Source organism: Amblyomma americanum, chromosome 3 (genome assembly GCF_052857255.1).
Source record: "Amblyomma americanum isolate KBUSLIRL-KWMA chromosome 3, ASM5285725v1, whole genome shotgun sequence".
Classification (NCBI taxonomy): domain Eukaryota; kingdom Metazoa; phylum Arthropoda; class Arachnida; order Ixodida; family Ixodidae; genus Amblyomma; species Amblyomma americanum.
In genome coordinates this window covers 192,288,151-192,308,070 of record NC_135499.1, presented here as the reverse complement: position 1 = coordinate 192,308,070, position 19,920 = coordinate 192,288,151, and the positions used below count along the sequence as shown (strand labels likewise).

At 46.0% G+C, this 19,920-nt stretch overlaps 1 protein-coding gene across 2 annotated transcripts in view; it reads left to right on the top strand.

Annotated features, from left to right (window-relative positions):
• The window catches only part of l(2)05287 (WD repeat-containing protein l(2)05287), a 51,941-nt gene that overhangs the window by 13,132 nt on the left and 18,889 nt on the right, over nucleotides 1–19,920 (top strand). For both annotated transcript variants that reach the window (XM_077659365.1, XM_077659364.1), the window contains 5 exons: nucleotides 5,257–5,342; nucleotides 5,520–5,675; nucleotides 9,961–10,142; nucleotides 13,509–13,687; nucleotides 16,505–16,686. In XM_077659365.1, coding sequence (XP_077515491.1) covers nucleotides 5,257–5,342; nucleotides 5,520–5,675; nucleotides 9,961–10,142; nucleotides 13,509–13,687; nucleotides 16,505–16,686 — 785 coding nt within the window. The remainder of the gene's footprint in view (nucleotides 1–5,256; nucleotides 5,343–5,519; nucleotides 5,676–9,960; nucleotides 10,143–13,508; nucleotides 13,688–16,504; nucleotides 16,687–19,920) is intronic.

Sequence of the window (19,920 nt, the reverse complement as noted above, 5' to 3'; positions counted from 1 at the left end):
CGCCTCGGTCATGTTGGTAGTTCTGCATTTCTTACCTTTTTCGCTCTCTTCGCCTTTTGGGCCTTCCATGTGGCGGGTACAGCGGATTTCCTACCGCGGCGTGTTTACTTTCGCATCTTGGCTTTGTCCTCAAGTGCGACGTGCCAACCTGTGCAGCTGTCAAAGGTCGGGTTTGTACGCAGCTGCCACACTATGTGTACAATCCCGTGCGATGCGATGCAATTTAGTGGATCTGTCAGTATGCACATAAGACCATCGACTGCTTCATCCTGCAGCTTATTTTCTCGAACTTCGAAATACTTTGAGAATATTTGTGGCTTTCGAATACAGTCGAGCCCACATTTAACGGCCCTATTTAAGACGAACTTTCGCTTATAACGAACGAGACGTGCAATCGTCAAAATATACATTGTTTTAATGGCAAAAAATCGCACGTATAATGAACGCCATTAAGCCCTGCTGATCTGTGACATCGAACGGACGGCGTAAACCCGGTGCTGCGATGCGAGATACCCTGCGTCCGACCCCTTTGTGCCCCCGGCACACGGTATGTTTTCCCGAGCCTTATCACAGGCGGACTGCCCGCCCCATTTCGTGCTGCTCTTAAGCGAGCTACCCTTTCCCCGCCGACGCGCCTTCCAAGAGCGCCCTCCTGCCCATCCTCGCAACTACACTCCCCTCTCCTCACTCTCTTGCGAATCCGTGCTTGGCCTCCGAGATAGATTCCGCGATTTACCGTTCCCCAAAAACACCGCCAATCTCGGAGGCCACGTTCCGTGAAGTAAGCCTTCCGTCGGAGCCAAGAGGTGGCTGCACCAATGCTCACGGACGCCCCTCACTGGTTTCTCTGCTGGCGCTGTGCGTCTGTAGCTTCATTCGATTGAGAACTGGTTCCCAGCACCAATTCTGAAAAAGTGCCGCTGGTGCCGGCCAGGTGCCGCGAGGTGTAGTTCCAGTTCTGTGGTGCAGATGCAGTGCGTCAGCAGCGCCACACCTCACTGGTGTGGCAATTTTCAATCGGAAGCGCGCACAGGCCTTGTTGTCTGCTCGCCGCAGCTCGTACCCTTGTCCGTTGTGCTGTCAGTTCTTGCGGTGCATCTGTTTTCGTGCCTCGTGAGAACATGAACAACAACATCGCCGAAGTCATTTTTATGGTTTCTGGAGTGCTCCGACAGTGAGGATGAGGTAGCCTATGCAGTGCTTTCCTTTGCAGCAATGCAGTTGGTTCGGACAGACCGTAACCGAATTCACAATTACTGTGAAAGTGTAGTAGCTAGATATTTCAGCTTTGGATTTGTGAGACTATTGAGGTTGTCACGAGAGATGTTTGAGGAACTTTCAGCGCGCTTCGAGGCATCTGTGCATTTTCCCACACCTCGAGGAGGGCGCCCTCAAATTCCCGCCGAGAAGTCGTGCCTCATTACCCTCTGCTACCTGGGCACGCTGAAGAGCATGTATAGGATCGGCGATACGTTCGATGTGTCCGAGTCGTCGGTTTCACTGTGCCTGAAAAGAGTTCTGGACTTCCTATTCGACATCACTGGAGATGTCATCGTGTGGGCAAAACAGTTGTTGCCTCGCCTGAAGAAAAAATCGTGTGAACACTCACATGGGCGGCCTGTCACAACACTTTGCAGCTAAAACTCAGAACAGCTATCTCGTGTTGATTAGATTTCTCCGCCATTCTCACGGTAAATGATGCCGGATCCGTCAACGACGTCTGCTAAGGCCGCCAACACGTGTACAAGTTTCCTGCACCTCCTTCGCGGACGGTGCCAAGGTTCCTTGCGCCACAGTGACACCACGGCTGCACCCAAATCAATTGCGGACAGTGGAGCAGAGGGCGCTGTGAATTGAGGACTTTGGTGCAGCGCACCGTGAACTGGTGCCGGCGGTGCAGAGAACCGCGGCTGAATCGTACAAAGCTTGTATCTTTAGCTTGATTGCCACTTGTGCACGTTGCACATCTGCCCCGTCGCACGCTTTTGTCACTCTTGTCGCAGTGTGGACGTTTCGGGATGGCGGACGGGAACACTGTGCCCACTTCCATTGTGTTCAGTGGTAGAGATGATGAAAGCGGCCTGGGCGGAGATGACGGCCACTTGCACGCGGAACTGCTTCCGCTAGGCCGGCTTCGTCGACACAGTGTCTGATGCCGAGCCTGATGCTTCGGAAGTTGACCAGCCCGGCGGCGATTTGTGGCAGCGCGTCGTCGACTCTGACATGGGGGGTCATGACATTGGTTGGAATGATTTTATTTCTGTCGATGACGACGCCGACACCGCGGAACCGTGCACGGACGAGGGCATCGTTTCTGAATGCGGGACGAGAGTGACACGGAGGAATCAGATGAGGATGAAACTTCAGAGCCAGCATTCATAAGTGCACCTGTAGCAATGGGCTACATAGAAAGCCTCAGACAACTTGTCTATGCCAAGGGCCTCGGTGAAGAGCACGTTTCTGCTTTAAATAAACTGGAAACCTCCCTCATCGGATCTGCGCTGCAAAAACATACGTCCGTCACGGACTTTTTCGCAAAGAAGAAGTTTTGTGTTTTGACAAGCAACTGTCTTTAAAGCTGTGGTCCACTTACTACGAACTTCGGGGTATAACGAACAGACGCCGTGTGACGCTCATGTTCGTTATAAGCGAGCTCGATGGTATTGCTATTCGCTTCGAAGCCTGAATCGAATACCACATTATTCACTTTGATATTCGAAACGTTCCAATATTCACACATCCCTAACAAATCCATATCCATTAGTTTCCGACCCTACCATCACCCAAACATCCTTTCAGGAACTCAAAAAAAAAAAAAAAGACGTTCTGCTATAGCAACCGCCGCGGTGGCTCACTGGTTACGGTGCTCGGCTGCTGACCCAAAAGACGCAGGTTCGATCCCGGTCGTGGCGGTCGCATTTCCATGGAGACGAAATGATAGAGGCCCATGTACTGTGCGATGTCAGTGCACGTTAAAAAACCCTGGGTGATCGAAATTATCCGGAGCCTTCCACTACGGTGTCCCTCATAGCCTGAGCCACTTTGGGACATTAAACCCCATTAACAAACAAAACATTGTGCTATAGCACCAGTGGATCATTGATGCATAGGAGGCAATCCTGACCTAAATAGCAACATCTCGGATAGGTAGGAAGATGATGACATCTTTGATAGCGGCAAGGAAGTTTCGGAAGACAGCAGAAATAACGAATACTGAACGTAGTGAATCAAGTGTAGCAGCAAGCTTCTCGAAGTAAACTTGTTTCAACAGCAAAACTATCACTATTTGAGGATTAAAAAAAAAAAAGCCTAGTCGTACTTCACTTCAGGAATTGTGCAGGTTATATGAAGAATTTTTTTTTTTTTTTGCTAGGTTGGAATTAGAACCGCTCTATAGTAAAGCGACTTGGACCAGTGAAAATCTTTACTATATCAGTTGTTGGTGATGGCATGGCTCTGAGGATGGTCTCTGGTAAAAATTGGCTGCTTACTAAACACAGTGTTGATTTATAAAACAAACATACCTTCCATCCTGCTCTCATTGTACCTTTATGTGATGATTATTGATTTTTAGGTATCTCGTCTCATGTTATCACATTATTTATTTTTTTTTTCTTGTGGAATTACCGCATTTGCACAAATACAATGTGGCTACAGATACAACATGAGTTTCATTTCTTGTGGAAACCAAAGTTTTGCACGAACACGACATCATTTTCCGCAGCTTCATGCCGTTTAAGATGTAATAGTTAAATGCGCGACACAGACGAGGCGCGGCGGTACTGCTCACACGGTAACGCCGCGCCTCTGTTTTTTGCCGCCGCTTCCCTATGCTTAGCGCTGCCGTGCTGCGAATGTGCGGCCTTTTCTTTTCTTCCCCACTGTTCACTGCACTTTTACTGTCTTTCCTTTCTCAGCGACAAGATTTACTTTTTTTCTTTTTCCGTGCGCGCTTTGCCTCACGGCCTCGAGGACGTCCAGAAGTTTGCTTCTCCTCACAGCTTCCGAGCTTGGTGGTGTAGCTATCTCTAAGAGCACGGTTTTGTCGTTTTTGATATCCATTTGCCTCCTAATGTCGGCTTCGAGCACGCCGCGTTGTCATCATTTTGCGGGAAGTACGTCGCATGGACATATATTCATTACTATAGCCATTTCTTTGAAAAAAAAAACTAACAAAAAAGTCGGATAGTCGCCAGCACTCGTAAACAAGTCTGGTCACGAATGTATACATTGGGAAGTTGCTTGCTCGACTGAAGTAATGTCCGCACATAGATGCTGCTGGGGTTCTGCTTGCTGAATAGAAATCCCGTTTTCAGCTTTATGCGATGACTTCGCAAATTCCTGATTAACTTAAGAATGCAACGGTACACCTGAGACGTGGATGCATTTTTCTGACTTTCCCACCCCACTCAGCGCTGGCGATCTTGACATTGTTAAAAACGTACCGGAGGGTAGCTACAACCGTGCACAGTTCCGCTTGCACAGCAGACATTTGCAGACACAGGCGGACAATCTCCAGTTAGTCTTCAGTTCTGTGTTTTACACCAACTAATACAAAGTGTTTTGATAATACTAGGTGCTCACCTTCAGTGCAAAACATTACTTAATCGTGCAATCAAGAAAACGTGTTAATGCACCCAGGCTGATCATAGACGAGCCCTCTTTGCAGTTGCCATCTTGACTCGACTGCGGCGCCGCCTGTAGTTCATGAAAATTGCCAATACTGTTAAGTGTATGAGGACAAGAGTGCGCAAGGAGGAACAAATAAGTATATCCTTTCTGGCACCAGTGTTGACACAATATATATGCTGGTGCAAACTAATGCAACATATGACTCTAGAGCTGGTGTTGAAAGACTGTTAACCACTAAAGTAGAAACTAGGAGGGGTGATCCTAAATTGTAATTTAGAATGAGCGCAATGACATGGTTAGGTGAGGTGTTAGCTGCTTACATATTACGCTGATTTGTTGTGTAGATGGTATATTTTTTTCTCGTGGTATGTTACCAGTTCAGTGTGTATGTTTAGTTGCCTTTCTTGGAAGGATATGCGTATGGCAAGGCAGTGTTAAAAGTACCTTAATGTCTCTCTCTCATTAAATTCTACTGCATTTTGTAAAATTATACAAAAGTGGTAAGGTTGGAGCATGCTTGGAGCGACAGAAGCCCCTCGACCCCCCCCCCCCCTCGGGGTGGGAATTTGCTGTGCATTCTTTGTGAATTCACGTGCTGTCATCATTACTGTGGTGTATTTGCAGGCAGAGTCTCAAAGAAACAGCACCGGTGCGCTCCATTTACCACTGGCACACACTTCCTGTTCGTGACCTGGCTTACACCTCTTCAGGTCAGTGCATGACATTTGTCCTTCTGATATCGAGACGATGTGGGTCCAGCTTGTCTGTGCCTACAGGCTGCTAATTTATTTGCTTCCTAGTGTCAAGAGCTTCAGGATTGAGTGGTTTGATTGCTTGCTTGTCACAGTTGTGTTTTCTACGCTCCACCCTGTCCTTCTGTGCTGCAGGCAGTTTCTTGCTGAGCGGAGGAGGTGAGTGCGTACTGGTCAAGTGGAGCCTGCCCTCTGGTGACCGCCAGTTCTTGCCACGCATGGGCCTGCCCATCAGCCACGTGATCACATCTCCTGATGCCACCCTGCTTCTCACAGCTCACACGGACAACTGTGAGCACTGAGAGTACATTGATAACACCGTTTCTAGTGGCGATATTGCAGGTGCATCTGCAAATGCCCATAAAGTACTGCCTATGAAAAAGGGCTTTATTCTTTAAGAAAGGCAGAGGGGCAGCCTGAGTCATTATTCTCTGGCCTGTTACTCTGCACAGGCAGAGGGGGAAAAAGGAAAGGGAGATGGTTATGGTGGGTGAGTGTGTGTGAACAGGAAAGCAGTGCTTGTATGTCCAGACACATAAGCAAAGTTTATTCTGATACTACTCCAGAACAAAGCGGCAGTAACCCGTCTAAGGAGGTCCTGCTGCCAATGGCATCAACCGATTTTTATGATACCACACCCCGCAATGTCAGGCAAGCAGGTCCGAGATGATTATCCATGACGCATTGAGAATCGGGCGACGCCATTGGCTGGAAGGCCTTCTTTGCGGTGTATTTGCTGCATTGTTCTTGAGTTGTATACGACTACAGTAAAATCCATGATTTGAGAACTGTGCTGCTTATAAGGCGAAATTTTTACATACTGTCTGTAAGGCTTTGCCTTCTGCCACCTAGTACCAGTGTTGCAGGCGTTACCGAAAAAAGTAACTAAATACGTTACTCGTTGCGATAAGAAAAAAGGAACGCGTTATCGCCCTACTTTACCTACAAAAAAAAGTAACATGTTACTGTTACCGTTACCGAAAAAAGTACCGCACGTTCCTTTGCCGTTACTTCATGGCCATAAATTTTAATTAGTGCGTCTTTGCCTTAAGAACTCAAGATATCAATTTTATAAAGCTCATATTTCACAGGAAACTTCTAGCCCAAACAACCATTTTAAGCGAAATCCTTATTTAACGAGAACACTTTGCACAAATGTGCTGAAGCTTAGCAATGTTATAGTGGCCTAAAGTTGCCTGTAGAGTTACATGTGATGGATTCTAACTCTGTGGCACATGGTGAAGCCATTTTATGAATGTGAAATTAAACACGAAATGACACTTCATCATCAATTCTAACTTCACAAAGAAAACATCGCTGAACTCTCAACAAATTTACAGTAATTCTGAAAAATGTGATGTTCAAAAATGCTTTGCATGCTTCCACTCTGTAGAGAGTTGTGTGTGTGAGTTGTTCGGGGAGAGGAGGTAGGTGAAGGCAAGTGTGTGAATGCGTGTTCGTGCACATGTTTCGTGGTTTATGGCTATTCTTTCTTTTTTTTTTTAGTTGAGTGCGTCGTCAAGAGCAGGTGTTTTCTGGCATGCATGCGAGCCGCAACAAAGGTCGCCGAGAGCACTTGTTGGTTTATTTGCAACATGACTAGGTGCTCTGTGCTTTTTTTTCTAAAAAAAAGGTAGCAGAGTTAGGGACAACTGGAACAAAAAGTAACTAGTAACGTGACTCCTCACATTACCGAAAAATGTTAACCTAAGTATGTTACCTGTTAAAGTTCCGAAATGGTAACGAGTATGTTACTAAGTTACCGAAAAAAGTAACGCGTTACCGCCAACACTGCCTAGTACTGCTTTCATATTGGGTTTCAGGTTTCATACTGCAGTGGTGCTCCAGCTGCTGCATTTGCACCATTCTGATAAATTTACGTTTTGATGCTCCAGTCTGCTCCAAAAGCAGCAAATTTATCAATATTGCGCTTTAGCTGTGTCAAAAACAAGACGCGGTCATGGGAAAACTACTATTTTTGGACCATTCAGGCTTTCAATTGGTATCCTACTAAAATATTTCCGCACTTGGCAATCCAGGGTGGGCTGGCTTGTGGTAGAATTTAGCAGCCAGTTCATTCGCGCACATGGAGGAAGGAAATTACTGAGGAGAGGCGGTTAAGTCACATTTTTTGAAGCCGGCTCCCTCTCCTTCCCTCACTTAGCCGCCGTCTCAGCGCGCTTGCGCATGCGCAGGAGACAGTGACGCTGCGCTCAGCGTTAGTATTGCCTGCGCCTTCGGCCAAAGACTCCCAGTAGTCCTTGCGAAAGTGTATGACTTCCGGCACACTTTTTGTAGTGCAGCTCGGATAGCGAGGACATGTCCCGAGTTTTCCTTCATGTTCGCGCTTCGTGTTGGTTGCATCAAAAGGTTGCATCATGTAAGTCAACCCTGAAGCGGGCTGAAGAAGTCGCATCTTGTGGGTTGAAGAACAAAGACTTGGAGCAGGTCCAACGAGGTAAAGCTTTGTTGGAACAAGGGAATTTCAGCCTTGCTGATTCACTTTGCGATCTTGATGAATTTGTAAATTCTGAGAAGCGTTGAGATAGTGCCAAGGAGTCAGCCATGTGCAGAAGGCCACAGGTGTGTGGAGAGCTTTAATGAACATTGTAGAGGAGGTCTAGAACTGTAGCTCACAGCTTCTATACATCATTCTACTAGGTGAACCCTAAAGAGATATCCAAATTGTTGATCATTGTGGAAAACTGAGTTCCCAGAGCTTTTCGCATACTACGAACAGACTACAGACTCGTAGTGCAGCACAGATGCAGCTTGAAGCTTAAAATACAGGTCGGAACTTGCTGTCGAATGGAGCCAGTGCTTTTTTCAACCCTCCATTGCTTTGGAAACTACATGTGTGTGACTACCTCGTCTTGTCCTGAGCGCCTTTTAAAATCTCGAGTAATAATGTTGAACGAGTATATTCAAAGTTGGGTGCCGTCAACACAAGCATGCTAACACAATCTAGTCTGTGTACAAAGTCTGCAGCCTACTGCAGTAAAAGCTTGTTAATATGAATTCCATGGGGACGCTGGCGCAGTTCAAATTAACCCAAGTTTGAACTAACGAAAGTGAACATAAGGGGCACACTGCGATTGGAAAGTAGTCGAGTAGTGAGATTACCCTATTTTATTGTTCTAAAATTCATAAAGCAATGGCCAGCACCTTCTGCCCTAAAGCCTCAACTTATCAGAAAGCGGACAGCGTCTAGCTCGCCCGAACTTGCGCAATTAATTGAGGGCTGCACACGAGTTGTAAAGGGTGTGCGATTGCCTGTGTTCTTGGTTACATGTCTGGAAAATTGAGCAGTGTTTTGTGCGACTGCCACTTTTCAACCAAAACAACAGCACAACTTTCGTGAGTCACAGATTCACGCAGACATTACACGGCCATTTAGATTGAAAAGGGAGTTGCCGGACGGTGACATGTGCATTGTCAGATTTTCCAGCCTTCCAGCCCCAAGTTGCAAGCGACATCCTGTTTCGATAACACACTGACGGTGACTTCATGCATAGTTTCAATATTCTCTTGAAGCATTTTGGCTCGACATTTACTACGAGCAGGCAACATTTCTAAATAACTACACCATGGCACGCCGCTTATGTTGACCACTATGGCTGCAACCAGTAGCAGGGAACATGACACAAAGAGCACCGGAAAACTGACACAAAGATACACAGCAAACATCAGCAAAACCTCCAATTCGTTCATTTTGCATGCACTGCGGTTTCGTGCAGGACTGCATATTTTTGGATTCGGAGTGCTGGAAACGCTGCGATAAACTTGATTTTCAGTGCCTCGCTGCTGGTCACGTCATCCATCGCTCAGCAACGAAAGCTAACATGGCAAGCTACTGAAGCCTTTGAGATCAGCGATTACAAGCAACCGCCGGGTGCAAGCCTTGGAGGTCACACAGCTATTTGTTGTCACCATGCCGCTGCCCCCTACCTGCTTATCTGGCCTTGCAATCCACATGCCAGTTTTTTTACCCTCTTCATAACTCCTCCAGTGGCGCAGCCTCGCAGTAGCATTGCTTGGTTCACCGTATGCCCAGGCAGTTCAGGTGGGGCGGCGTGTAGTTCAAATTATTGGTGGTGCCATCCATTCATGTTTGAATTAACGAGCTATATTTGACATAGATACCAATGAAGCTTGGACGGAGCAGATTGTACAGTTTCGAATTATCAAAAAATTTGAATTAATTGAGGCTTGAATAAATGAGCTTTCACTGTATTACAGCGAATTGTGCATAGTCACTGCACGAAGTGTGCAGTGACTGTAAAAAAAAAAAATTGAAGCTTTTTGCATCCATCACTGCTTTCATAAACTTGGAGGTTTTTTTCATCAATAATCTTCGCTTTTAGTGTTCAAACTGTACAACTAGCCAAAAAACCGAATTGCCAGAAATAAATAAATTCCGAAAAACATCCACCTATTTCTCTCGGAAATAAACACTGGAAAGTCCACAGCCTAATCACAAGTAAAGATTTGTTGTCACTGCCCCGGCTGTGCATGAATGAATTTGTGCTAGCGTACTAAATGTTGCGGCATACCTTCCGGCCTTTTTGCCTTCCAGGCCTGCGGTTAGTGAACAGCCAGCTGTGTGTGGTGCGGAAAGTGCAGGGCCTTGCACTGGGCCAGGGTAGCTCTTCACCCGCTCTGCTACAACATGACCCCCGCACAGGTGCCCTTCTTCTTCGAGGCCAGCCGGGACACTTGCAATTTTACCAGCCACATGAGGACAAACAGCTTTTCTGTGTCAGTTTCTCTTTGTATCTTTGTTTGGCGCTGTTTATGTCACTGTCTGCAAAAGAGGGGGAGGGTAGACTGATGTCATTGTAAGGTTATCACTCCTGCCCGAGGAGTGCAACTGTTGTAGGTGGTGTTGCTGCTGATAAATGAATGGCATATTACAGTGCAACCTCATTTTATTTTTTTTAACCTCAGCATTGCACTTGAAAAGATAGGCAGGGCAATATGTTCTTGCTAATGAACTTTCCTCTTTTGTTTTGCTTGGAGCTGTAGATATTTAATATGTTATGGCATTCCATATGAGCTTCAAAGCACATAATATGGCAGGAGCTGAATGTACCGGGCTATGCAAGCTCAATGGGGCTGGAGAGCCATTGATTTAACGGTGGTAAGCAGACCACCATATACTTAGGGTCCTTTGTTTTTCTGTAAAACCTGATTCTTGCACACCTAAACCATTTCTTAAATATTTGGTTCAACTTGATTTCTTCCCGAAAAATGCCCTTCTAGAGAACACACAAGGGTAAGGGAATGGGTTGCTAGTTAAAGATGCACTGAAAAGGAATCTGAAATAGTCTTTTTACCACTGGAACTCGATCTACTCCCTCTGAGCATTCTTAGAAACTTCGAATTATTTTCCTGTACAGCTGATTTCTCTATTAAATTGAGTTAAACGTCCCAGCTTCTGCCTTTTTTAACTCACCTCCAAAAAGAGGAGTCAGCCAACGTGTGGAGTTCCCCTCAGACAGTCGTGCGACAGCTTCGCTTTTCTTTTATTTAGTTTTTTTGTAAGGTTCTCGTGAATGAATAGTTTCAGTCGCAGACTACATAGCCGCAAATTAGGCCCACGAAAATAAAAATATGCGTGGACTCATTGCTTTCACTGATCGCAATGTATCACTCCGCTGATGGCAGAGCAGCAAGCTGCCACCCGGCTGGCTGAAAGGCACTCCACGCGTTGGCTGACTCCTCGTCTTTTTGGAGGTAAGTTCAAAAATTAAAAAAAAAAAAAGCGGGGAGGGTGGGGGAGTCTGGGGCAACATGGCTGAACTAGAGGAGAGCGCACGCAGTTGCGTCGCTCCCGGAGGCACCTGCTTTTTCCGACATGTTCCCTCTCTCTGTCTTCCCGCCACCATTGCCTGGGCGGACTCTTCGCGTTGCATCACTGGCGCTCACCGTGCATCCTCTCTACTGACGCGCAGGAGCTGTCAGTGCCGGAATGATGCGAGCAGCCGCGCAGCAATAAGGAAGCGTTCGTTATAACAGCTTTCAATACAAGTGTGCTCAACTGTATTCAATATTCGGTTTGATCTGGATGTTTTATATATTCAAAACATCGAAGTATTTGTCTCAAGTGAATAGCATTTCTAGAACACTGGCTTCATGTGTTTCGGTTCAGTGTACCTCCACTGCAATAGCACTGCGGCTTGCGTGGCCAATCCCTGACTCTATGGACGCCTGCTAGGCGTATGTGCCGCATGCCTGCAGAGACAATCTGCACATGCACGTGGCAGCACACACCAGCAGGCACAAGTGCGGTACCCACATCTGTACTTTCTAGGTGACTGCAGTGCGCACGTGCCGTAATGGGTACGATGACATGCATCATTTGGACGACTTCTGTGGAACAAAGCTGAGCCGACTGCAGCTACCGTGGCTGCTCTTTTCCATGTGAAATTTGCTAATCAAATGTGAAGGCGCGAGCACTAGAGGGAGCTATCATGAGAAACATAAAGATGGGGGTCCTTTTGTGATGCCTGACACGGGGTGGTGCTGGGGGTTCAGATTCGTGGTGTATATGCCTAGCAGGTGTCCATGTAGTCTGCTTAAAAGCATCAGCTGCACAACAACGCAGTTGCAGTTAATAACCACAAATAGGAGGTCCCACAAATAGGTCCCATACCCCACAGATACATTGGCTCCACATGCCGGTCCACTTTCCCAATTTCTGATTGCCGTTTCTACAGAAAGTCGACACAGCTTCAATGATTGTGACAAAGCTTCCATACACTCTTATCTTTTTCCATGTAATGGCTTTTTGTGTTGAAAATATCCATGATTTTGAAAATGCCTATTGTTCCATTCAACCTTTTTTATGTGCCAAAAGTATTTGATATATTCGCTTTGAAACAAAAGCACTATTCACAGTGCCTTAGTATATATGTACAGTTAAACCTTGATGTAACAAACTACAATGTAACGAAATCCACATTTTAAGGAATTATTCCAGCTTTCATTAATTTGTTTCCTAACACCATGTATTTTTAGCTTCAGTATAATGAAGTAGATCATGCTGCATTTTCAGTGTAACAAAATTTCATTGCTGGCTCAAAACAAACCTGTGGAAAAATTATACCACGGGCATGAGTGGTGGAATGAGCACATACTAAAGCGCACATCAGAGCGCTTACATGAAGCCAACTGGCTGGTAGCCAAAGAGCAAGCAGCGTATATAGGCAGATGGAAATAGTGATAATCATAGCGGCGAGTGTGCCGCCTGCTGCGCCATCTGGGGCAATACGAGCGAGGCTCGCACTATCGTCGGCAGAGTCTGCCAGACCAGCACGCAGCTCTCACTATCGTTGCCAAAATGGCATTGAATGCAGCTTGCTGTGCATGTGCAAAAAAACTCATGTACTGGCACCAAGCTCACAATTGTGGTGAGAAATGACGAGGTGAACTGTGGGCCTTATTTCATTTCATGGGGTGTTGACCGGAGGACGCGAGGCACTTTGTTTGCTCTTATCGGCGTAGAGAAAGAGAGGAGAGGGAAGCTGCTTGCTATGGGTGGAGGGGGGGGAATGGGCCGCAGCGGCGTTGGTGATGAAGCATGTGTCAGTGGTGTGCTTGGGCGATTTTTGTGTGATAGATATGCTGAGGCTGGCATACGAACATGACACCATTGTTGATGGCGAAAAAAGGGTAGAAATAAAAGGCCACTTTCACCACAAGTAGGGGTTTTCCCCCGAGAGTGGTCCACAGCACATTTTGGTTGAGTCTTAGCATGCTAGTGTGAATTTCGATGTAGCCTTTTTTTCACTGTTATGAAGTAAACTGCGGATTTTGTGAACTTCGTTAAATCGAGGTTTAACTGTATCACTGCATAGTGTACATCTTTCCTATGATTTCTTCAAGTACGGATTAACAACGCCCTCCAATGCGGCATGTTTGTCTCGTGGTTGCACCACTTGAAATTGGAACAAGTGTTCTGTGAACAAAACGGCATGCTAGTAGATACCAGCAAATGCCCTTCCTTCTAGTTGAAGTGTGCTGTTTTCTCCAAACTTTTTCCTCCCAAAAAGACAAGCCAGACCTGCTTGTCTACACCTGACACAAACAGCCTGGAGAATTTGTGAACCTTGTTTTGTGCAGCTGGATGTGGTGGGCCAGAATTACATGACCCAAGAGCGAGAAGGTGGCATTGTCAACACAGAAGTGGTGCTCATAGCCCTCGCTGGTGACTGGCTGATTACGGTTGAGCACTGGGCCGATGACAGCTTGGGGCCTGAGACGCGACTGAAGTTCTGGCGCTTCGACCACACCCTCCAGAAGTAAGTGAGGGCAAAAGAATACTTGTCTGGGCTAGTCTGTACATTTCACAGGAAAAGGTACAGTGCAAAAATAGACAGGACCACAGGAGCGGACAGACACAGGCACTTCTGTCCGCTTCTTATTCCTGTTTATTTTTTCGCTACATCTTTTCCTGCGAAATGAAGGCATCCTTTGTGCTGTGAATGCACTGAGGCTGTGGCATGCTGTTTTTATCCGATTTTGAGTTCCCTAAGATGAGAAACTGCAGCTCAGAGTACAAGCAAGTTGGTAGTATGTCTGCATTGTGACCAACAGTATGATTTTTATCTTTTTTGTCTTGATTATATAGAGTGCCTCACCTTCACCATCAGCCTGACTACATCCACTGCAGGGCAAAGGCCTCTCCTATGTCTCTCCAATTAACCCTGTCGTTTTCCAGCTGCGGCCACCCTAAATGCCTGCAAACTTCTTAATTTCGTCCACCCACCTGACTTTTTGCCGGCCCCTGCTACGCTTGCCTTCTCTTGGAATCTACTCCAATACCCTTAAGGACCAGCGGTTATCTTGCCTTCGCATTACATGCCCTACCCAGGCCCATTTATTCCTCTTGATTTCAACTAGGATGTCATTCAGCTTGTACCTCCTATTGAGCCTAATTACGATAGCTGCCACCCTCTCGTTAATACTACAGAACTCCTCTACGTTGCCAGCTATATCCTGATTAATGAGGAATCCAACGCCTAGTTCTCGTCTATCCGCTAATCCACAATAGCAAAGTATGTGCCCGTCCTTTAGTACTGTATACACCTCGCCTGTCCTCCTAACTTCACTAAGCCCTATAACATCCCATTTAGTGCCCGCTAGTTCCTCAAACATCACTACTAGGCTAGCCTTACTAGATAAGGTTCTAGCGTTAAACGTTGCCACGTTCAGATTCCAATGGCGGCCTGTCCAGAGTCAGTGATTCTTAGCACCCTCCGCTGCGTCACAGGCCTGGCTGCCGCCTTGGTCAGTTGCTCCGCAGTCACTGGTGACTGAGGGCCGAGCGTTAATAGTTCATGGAAGGTTGTGGCCAAGTACTACACCAGGGTGGCCAAATCCTGTTCTGGTGAGGGAGTGCGTTGTCGGTTCTTGTCACCGAGATCAGGCCACGCTCCAGGCCTGGTTATGCAATTCCATCAACGTGCGGAGTTTTCTTTTTCAAACCCGGTGGAGAATTGCACGGCACCGGAAGGTATTTAAATAATTACTGGGTCACCTCGTGCATTCATGCTGTGCGGCAATGAATGCTGATTCATGCGATGAATCTGTGAGTCAGCTCTCACTTATCAAAGAGCCTGCAAAAAGCACACATGCCATGTTGCTGTTGCCATTTATTGGCGTTTACAAGAAGTTTGCTCCACTGTGGCTTCATGCGCATTGTAGCTGTGTATTGCCGTGACAAACAATTAAAGGGGGCGTACCGATCGGGCACGCTGCTTAGGGACTAGGGTTCCGAAAACCACCACCACAGTGAATGCAGTAAACCATGCTATCCCATATGCACATTTTATACTGCACTACATCCCACAGCGTCAGAATGTCGCCTCTGACTGATCGCAGTCTTGGTAGTGCTGCAAGGAACTACCGAAATGGAGTATAGATGTGGCCTTGGTAGGGCATTGCTACCACAGGCACGAGGAAAGAAAATGGAGGAGGAAATTCGCGCTGAGCCAAAAGTTACATATAACCTTCTGTGATGATTCCCGCTTGTGTAGTGCATTTAGTCAAATTTTTTTCAAAATTATGTCACTTCTAAGGTGCCTTACTGCTTCAGGAGGGTTTCTGGTGATCAGCAGATAGTAAGACAAAAAAAAGGGGGAGAAGGTGGTTTTTTTAAGCTAAACAAAGGGTGATAAAAAAAGCCTTAGCCCACTGCCAATGTTTCAACAAGTTGCTTCGGCGCAGTAGAAGACAAGTCCTCTTTTTGAAATGTCGGTCGATGGACTGAGGCTTTCCTCTTTCCTCTTGTTCAAGCTTGTGCTTTGTGATCAACGAAGTTGTTTCGAGCGTAGTTTTGAACCACGTGCAATTGGCGGAGACATTTTAGAACTTGCATGCATTGTTAAAAGTGCATGAAACAGTTCTGTAGCGAAGATGACAATGTGAAAATTGCATTATATGTTGTTGCATGCATTCTGGAACTGTGGAGTTTTATCGTTGGCACCTTTGGGTCTCACCAGCTTGTAATTTGAACTGATAAATGAATGAATTGGACTCTCTTGCCTTGTTTAGGAGAAAGCGGATCAGGTGTGGAAGGGCTCTCTGCATCCAGAGAAGCAATGCCAGCTAAGTGCAAAACTAGCCGCAAGGCAGCAACTTCTTGTACATATGGCTTTCTTAGCCTACGTGGTCCAAAGATCTTCAAATAATACATAGATGCATAGATTACCATGTTAAAAACACTCCTCGTTCTAAGTAACAACCAAGAGTACTGCGTTAGTCTAGTTTCTGTGAAAGACAGCCACTTTTCTTATAAACCTCTGGCTTATGTGACACCCTGCACCACTGCCTACCTGTGTGCATGAAAAAAAATATATTGATTGAAATTTTTAGTGCATCCTTCTGCTTGTTCCTTCTGTTTTATCCTTGTTTTTGCCATCGCAACTGGGCGCATTTATGCAGGACTTCTCTTTTGTTAATATTATTATTATTAGCCTTTATTTTTTGAAATCATTGTATTTTTTCCCACTCGCGTTCACACTCTTCATTGTTGCTGGTCAAAACGCTAAGGCTCTGGTGTGATCATCTTGATATGTGGTGCTGATTTGCTGCCTCCACTTCTGCGCTCCTGGCAGCTTCGTTCTGGACACAAGCGTCTATGCCCCCCACAATGGCTTCCTCAACGACCTGCAGCTATACGAGCCACGAAGTGTGAGCAATGGCAGCAGCAGTAGCCCTCTTGCACTCACAACAGCTGACGACCACAAGTTTCGTCTTTGGGCTCCCCAGGATGATGTGGCTTCATCAGAACATCAGTGTGAGTTTTCATTTTTTCCTTGTGTTGTTGCAAATGTGGTAGAAATAATGGTCAGTGTAGCATGTTAATGTAAAGGCTTGTGCAGTGTAGAGGTCTGTTGCCTTTGTTGGGCACTCACAATTAATGCTAAAAAAATTCATGGTTGCTGCATGTAAGCGCAGGTGGTAAAGAGAAAAACAGTTTAAATTTCTAACACAGAGCTAAGGCAGTTTTTTCCTACGAATGTAATGCGAGGGATGACTTTACATTCTGCCCAGTGGGGGAAAAAAAAACCTCGAAAGTAATGTGAGACCAACGGATGCAAAAAAAGTATCTACCTTTAAAGGAAATCATATCCAACACTCACCCACTTTGCGAAAACATTCACTGTTCCTCGTTTTCGGAGGCGGGGTCTCAGAAACCGAGTCCTCCTTGCTGTCGAGGTCATTCAATATATAGCATTTCTTGAATGACCTGGCCGCCATGTCGTGAGGCAGGCTGTACCAAGTGGCAGACACTCACTCGTGATCTGCGATGTGGGCATCGGGGCCTGGTCCTTCCAGATCCATTCGGTGTACAGTTTCTGCACCTTGTCCTTTAAATGGTTTATTTAGGGAGACGTCCAGTGTCTGCAGCACAGATATTATCCCTTCGGCAGGGTATAACAGCAAGTTGGGTTTTTATGTCCTCCAGCTATTTCTTCACCTCAAGGGTCAGGTGTCCACGAAATGAATCAGACACCAGGATTGATGCACGGTGAACAAAAGAAGCGTCACACTAAGCATGTGTTGCCTTCGTGTAGAATGCAGCGAGCAGCAACACTCGAAGCCACTGCGATCAACGCCGCATATAAAGAACACTACGCAACAGACACGGGATCACAATGAGCACAAAGCAAGGTAGATGTAGAGTGGTAGCATAGCTTGTATAGAAGCCCATACGTTCAAAACATAGTAGCTTATGGGGCGGAGCCAACGCCTTTTTCAAAGTGAGTGGACAACTGAATAATGTGAAATTTAAAAAACACAAACGTGATGTCAGTGCATGTGCTAGTCACCAATTATCGTGCGCTAGCACAGTAAGCCCTGGTTTTTGCATGGTCTTGACTTTCTATGGTTATGCTTGATTTGAACTGGCTCACCTTGTTTGATATATCATATGATGTAAGTTTGCGTGATATTGCGTCATTTTAAACTAAAACACTGCGTGACATTGCGTCACTAAAGCAAGTGTCATACTGAGCACGTGTCGCCATCATCACCACGGTTCCACAGCCATCACAGTTTACTACAGTGGTCACCACAGTTCAGACATTCAGGTCTTCGTCAGACAACCCAATATTTACCTTGTGATCTCCTGAACGTCCGTAGACGGACATTTCTTGGACCATTTTGCGGCAGCTTCTAAAGTATAAATAAGGTTGAAAGTAATAATTCCTTGGCATTATCTGAACACCCTAGGTACAGTTAACAGGCATACAACTTTTGCAGAAATGGTAATGCAACCCTGCAGGCCCTGAAATCTTGACAGCAGGATTCTTTAAATTATTAATTAACAGCGCTAGTTAATGTGACAAGAATAGTGCAAGGCACAAAGAGGGCGACAATAGGGAACCTCAGCCGAGCACAACTGGAATACACAACTCGCAACATAACCTTTTCAGTCATGGGCTTATCCTCCTATACCCAAGTGTTAAGGGTTTCCGTTGTGTGCTATTGGTGGTGGGTGATTGACAAGTGAAATTTTTAAATCAAATTTTCATACCATGTATGCAAGCTAAGACAGGTTAAAATGCAAGTTTCTTGAAGTTGAAGAGCATCATTACTATATGAACATTTAAAAAAATCTGGGACACAACTTCAAAAGCATACATCTACTGTTGCTGTTGACACCATCAGCTTCTATTAGTGGTTCCCGCACCTTCTCCCTCTGATCCTTGCCATCTAGTTCTATCACTCGGACAGTATCTACTGACTCTGTACCGCCGGATGGATACCATCACATTTGAGCACGAGGTGTTTAATTGTTTCTACAGATTTACCACACACAGCACATATGTCATCTTGTTCGTTAAATTTCTTTTTGTAGCTTCGTGCTCTAAGACGCCCTCACCTAGCTTCAAAGAGTACGGCACTGCATCTTGAGTTATCATAAAACGCTTCCTTTCTGATCTCTCTTTTCCAGTATCGATATAGTTCTACACTATGCTTCTTTTCCATTGAATCTATCCAATTTTTACCTTCCGCATTTTTAACCTGGCGTTTAATGCTCTTTCTTTCTCTGTCCTCGTGTCCGGCATACTTACTGGTTAGTTTCCTAGTTCTTTTCCGCCCATGTGAGTCAACGCTCTTTCTGTATTAGTATTTAAATACCTTCCGGTGCCGCACAATTCTCCACTGGGTTTAAGAAAAGAAAAAAAAACTTGGCGCGTTGATGGAATTGCATAACCAGGCCTGAAGTGTGGCCAGGTCTCGCTGACAAGAATCGACAACGCACTCCCTCACGAGAACAGGATTTGGCCACCCTGGTGTAGTACTTGGCCACAACCTTTTATGAACTATTAACGCTCGGCCCTCAGTCCCCAGTGACTGCGGAGCAACTGACCAAGGCGGCGGTCAGACCTGTGACGCAGCGGAGGGTGCTAAGAATCACTGACTCTGGACAGGCCACCATTGGAATCTGAACCTGGCAACATTTAACGCTAGAACCTTATCTAGTAAGGCTAGCCTAGCAGTGCTGTTTTGAGGAACTAGCGGGCATTAAATGGGATGTTATAGGGCTTAGTGAAGTTAAGAGGACAGGTGAGGCGTATACAGTACTAAAGGACGGGCACATACTTTGCTATCGGGGATTAGCGGATAGACGAGAACTAGGTGTTGGATTCCTCATTAACCAGGATATAGCCGGCAATGTAGAGGAGCTCTGTGGTACTAACGAGAGGGTGGCAGCTATCGTAATTAGGCTCAATAGGAGGTACAAGCTGAATGACATCCTAGTCGAAATCAAGAGAAAGAAATGGGCTAGTCCTTAAGGGCAACGGAGTGTATTCCAAGAGAATTCAAGCATAGGGGGTGCAGCAAAAGGTTAGGTGGGCGGACGAAGTTAGGAAGTTTGCAGGCATAGGGTGGGTACTGCTAGCAAAGGACAGGGTTAATTGGAGAGACTTGGGAGAGGCCTTTTCCCTGCAGTGGATGCAGTCAGGCTGATGATGATGATGGAGGGAATTCCCCTTACACCCATAGACGTCTTTATTCG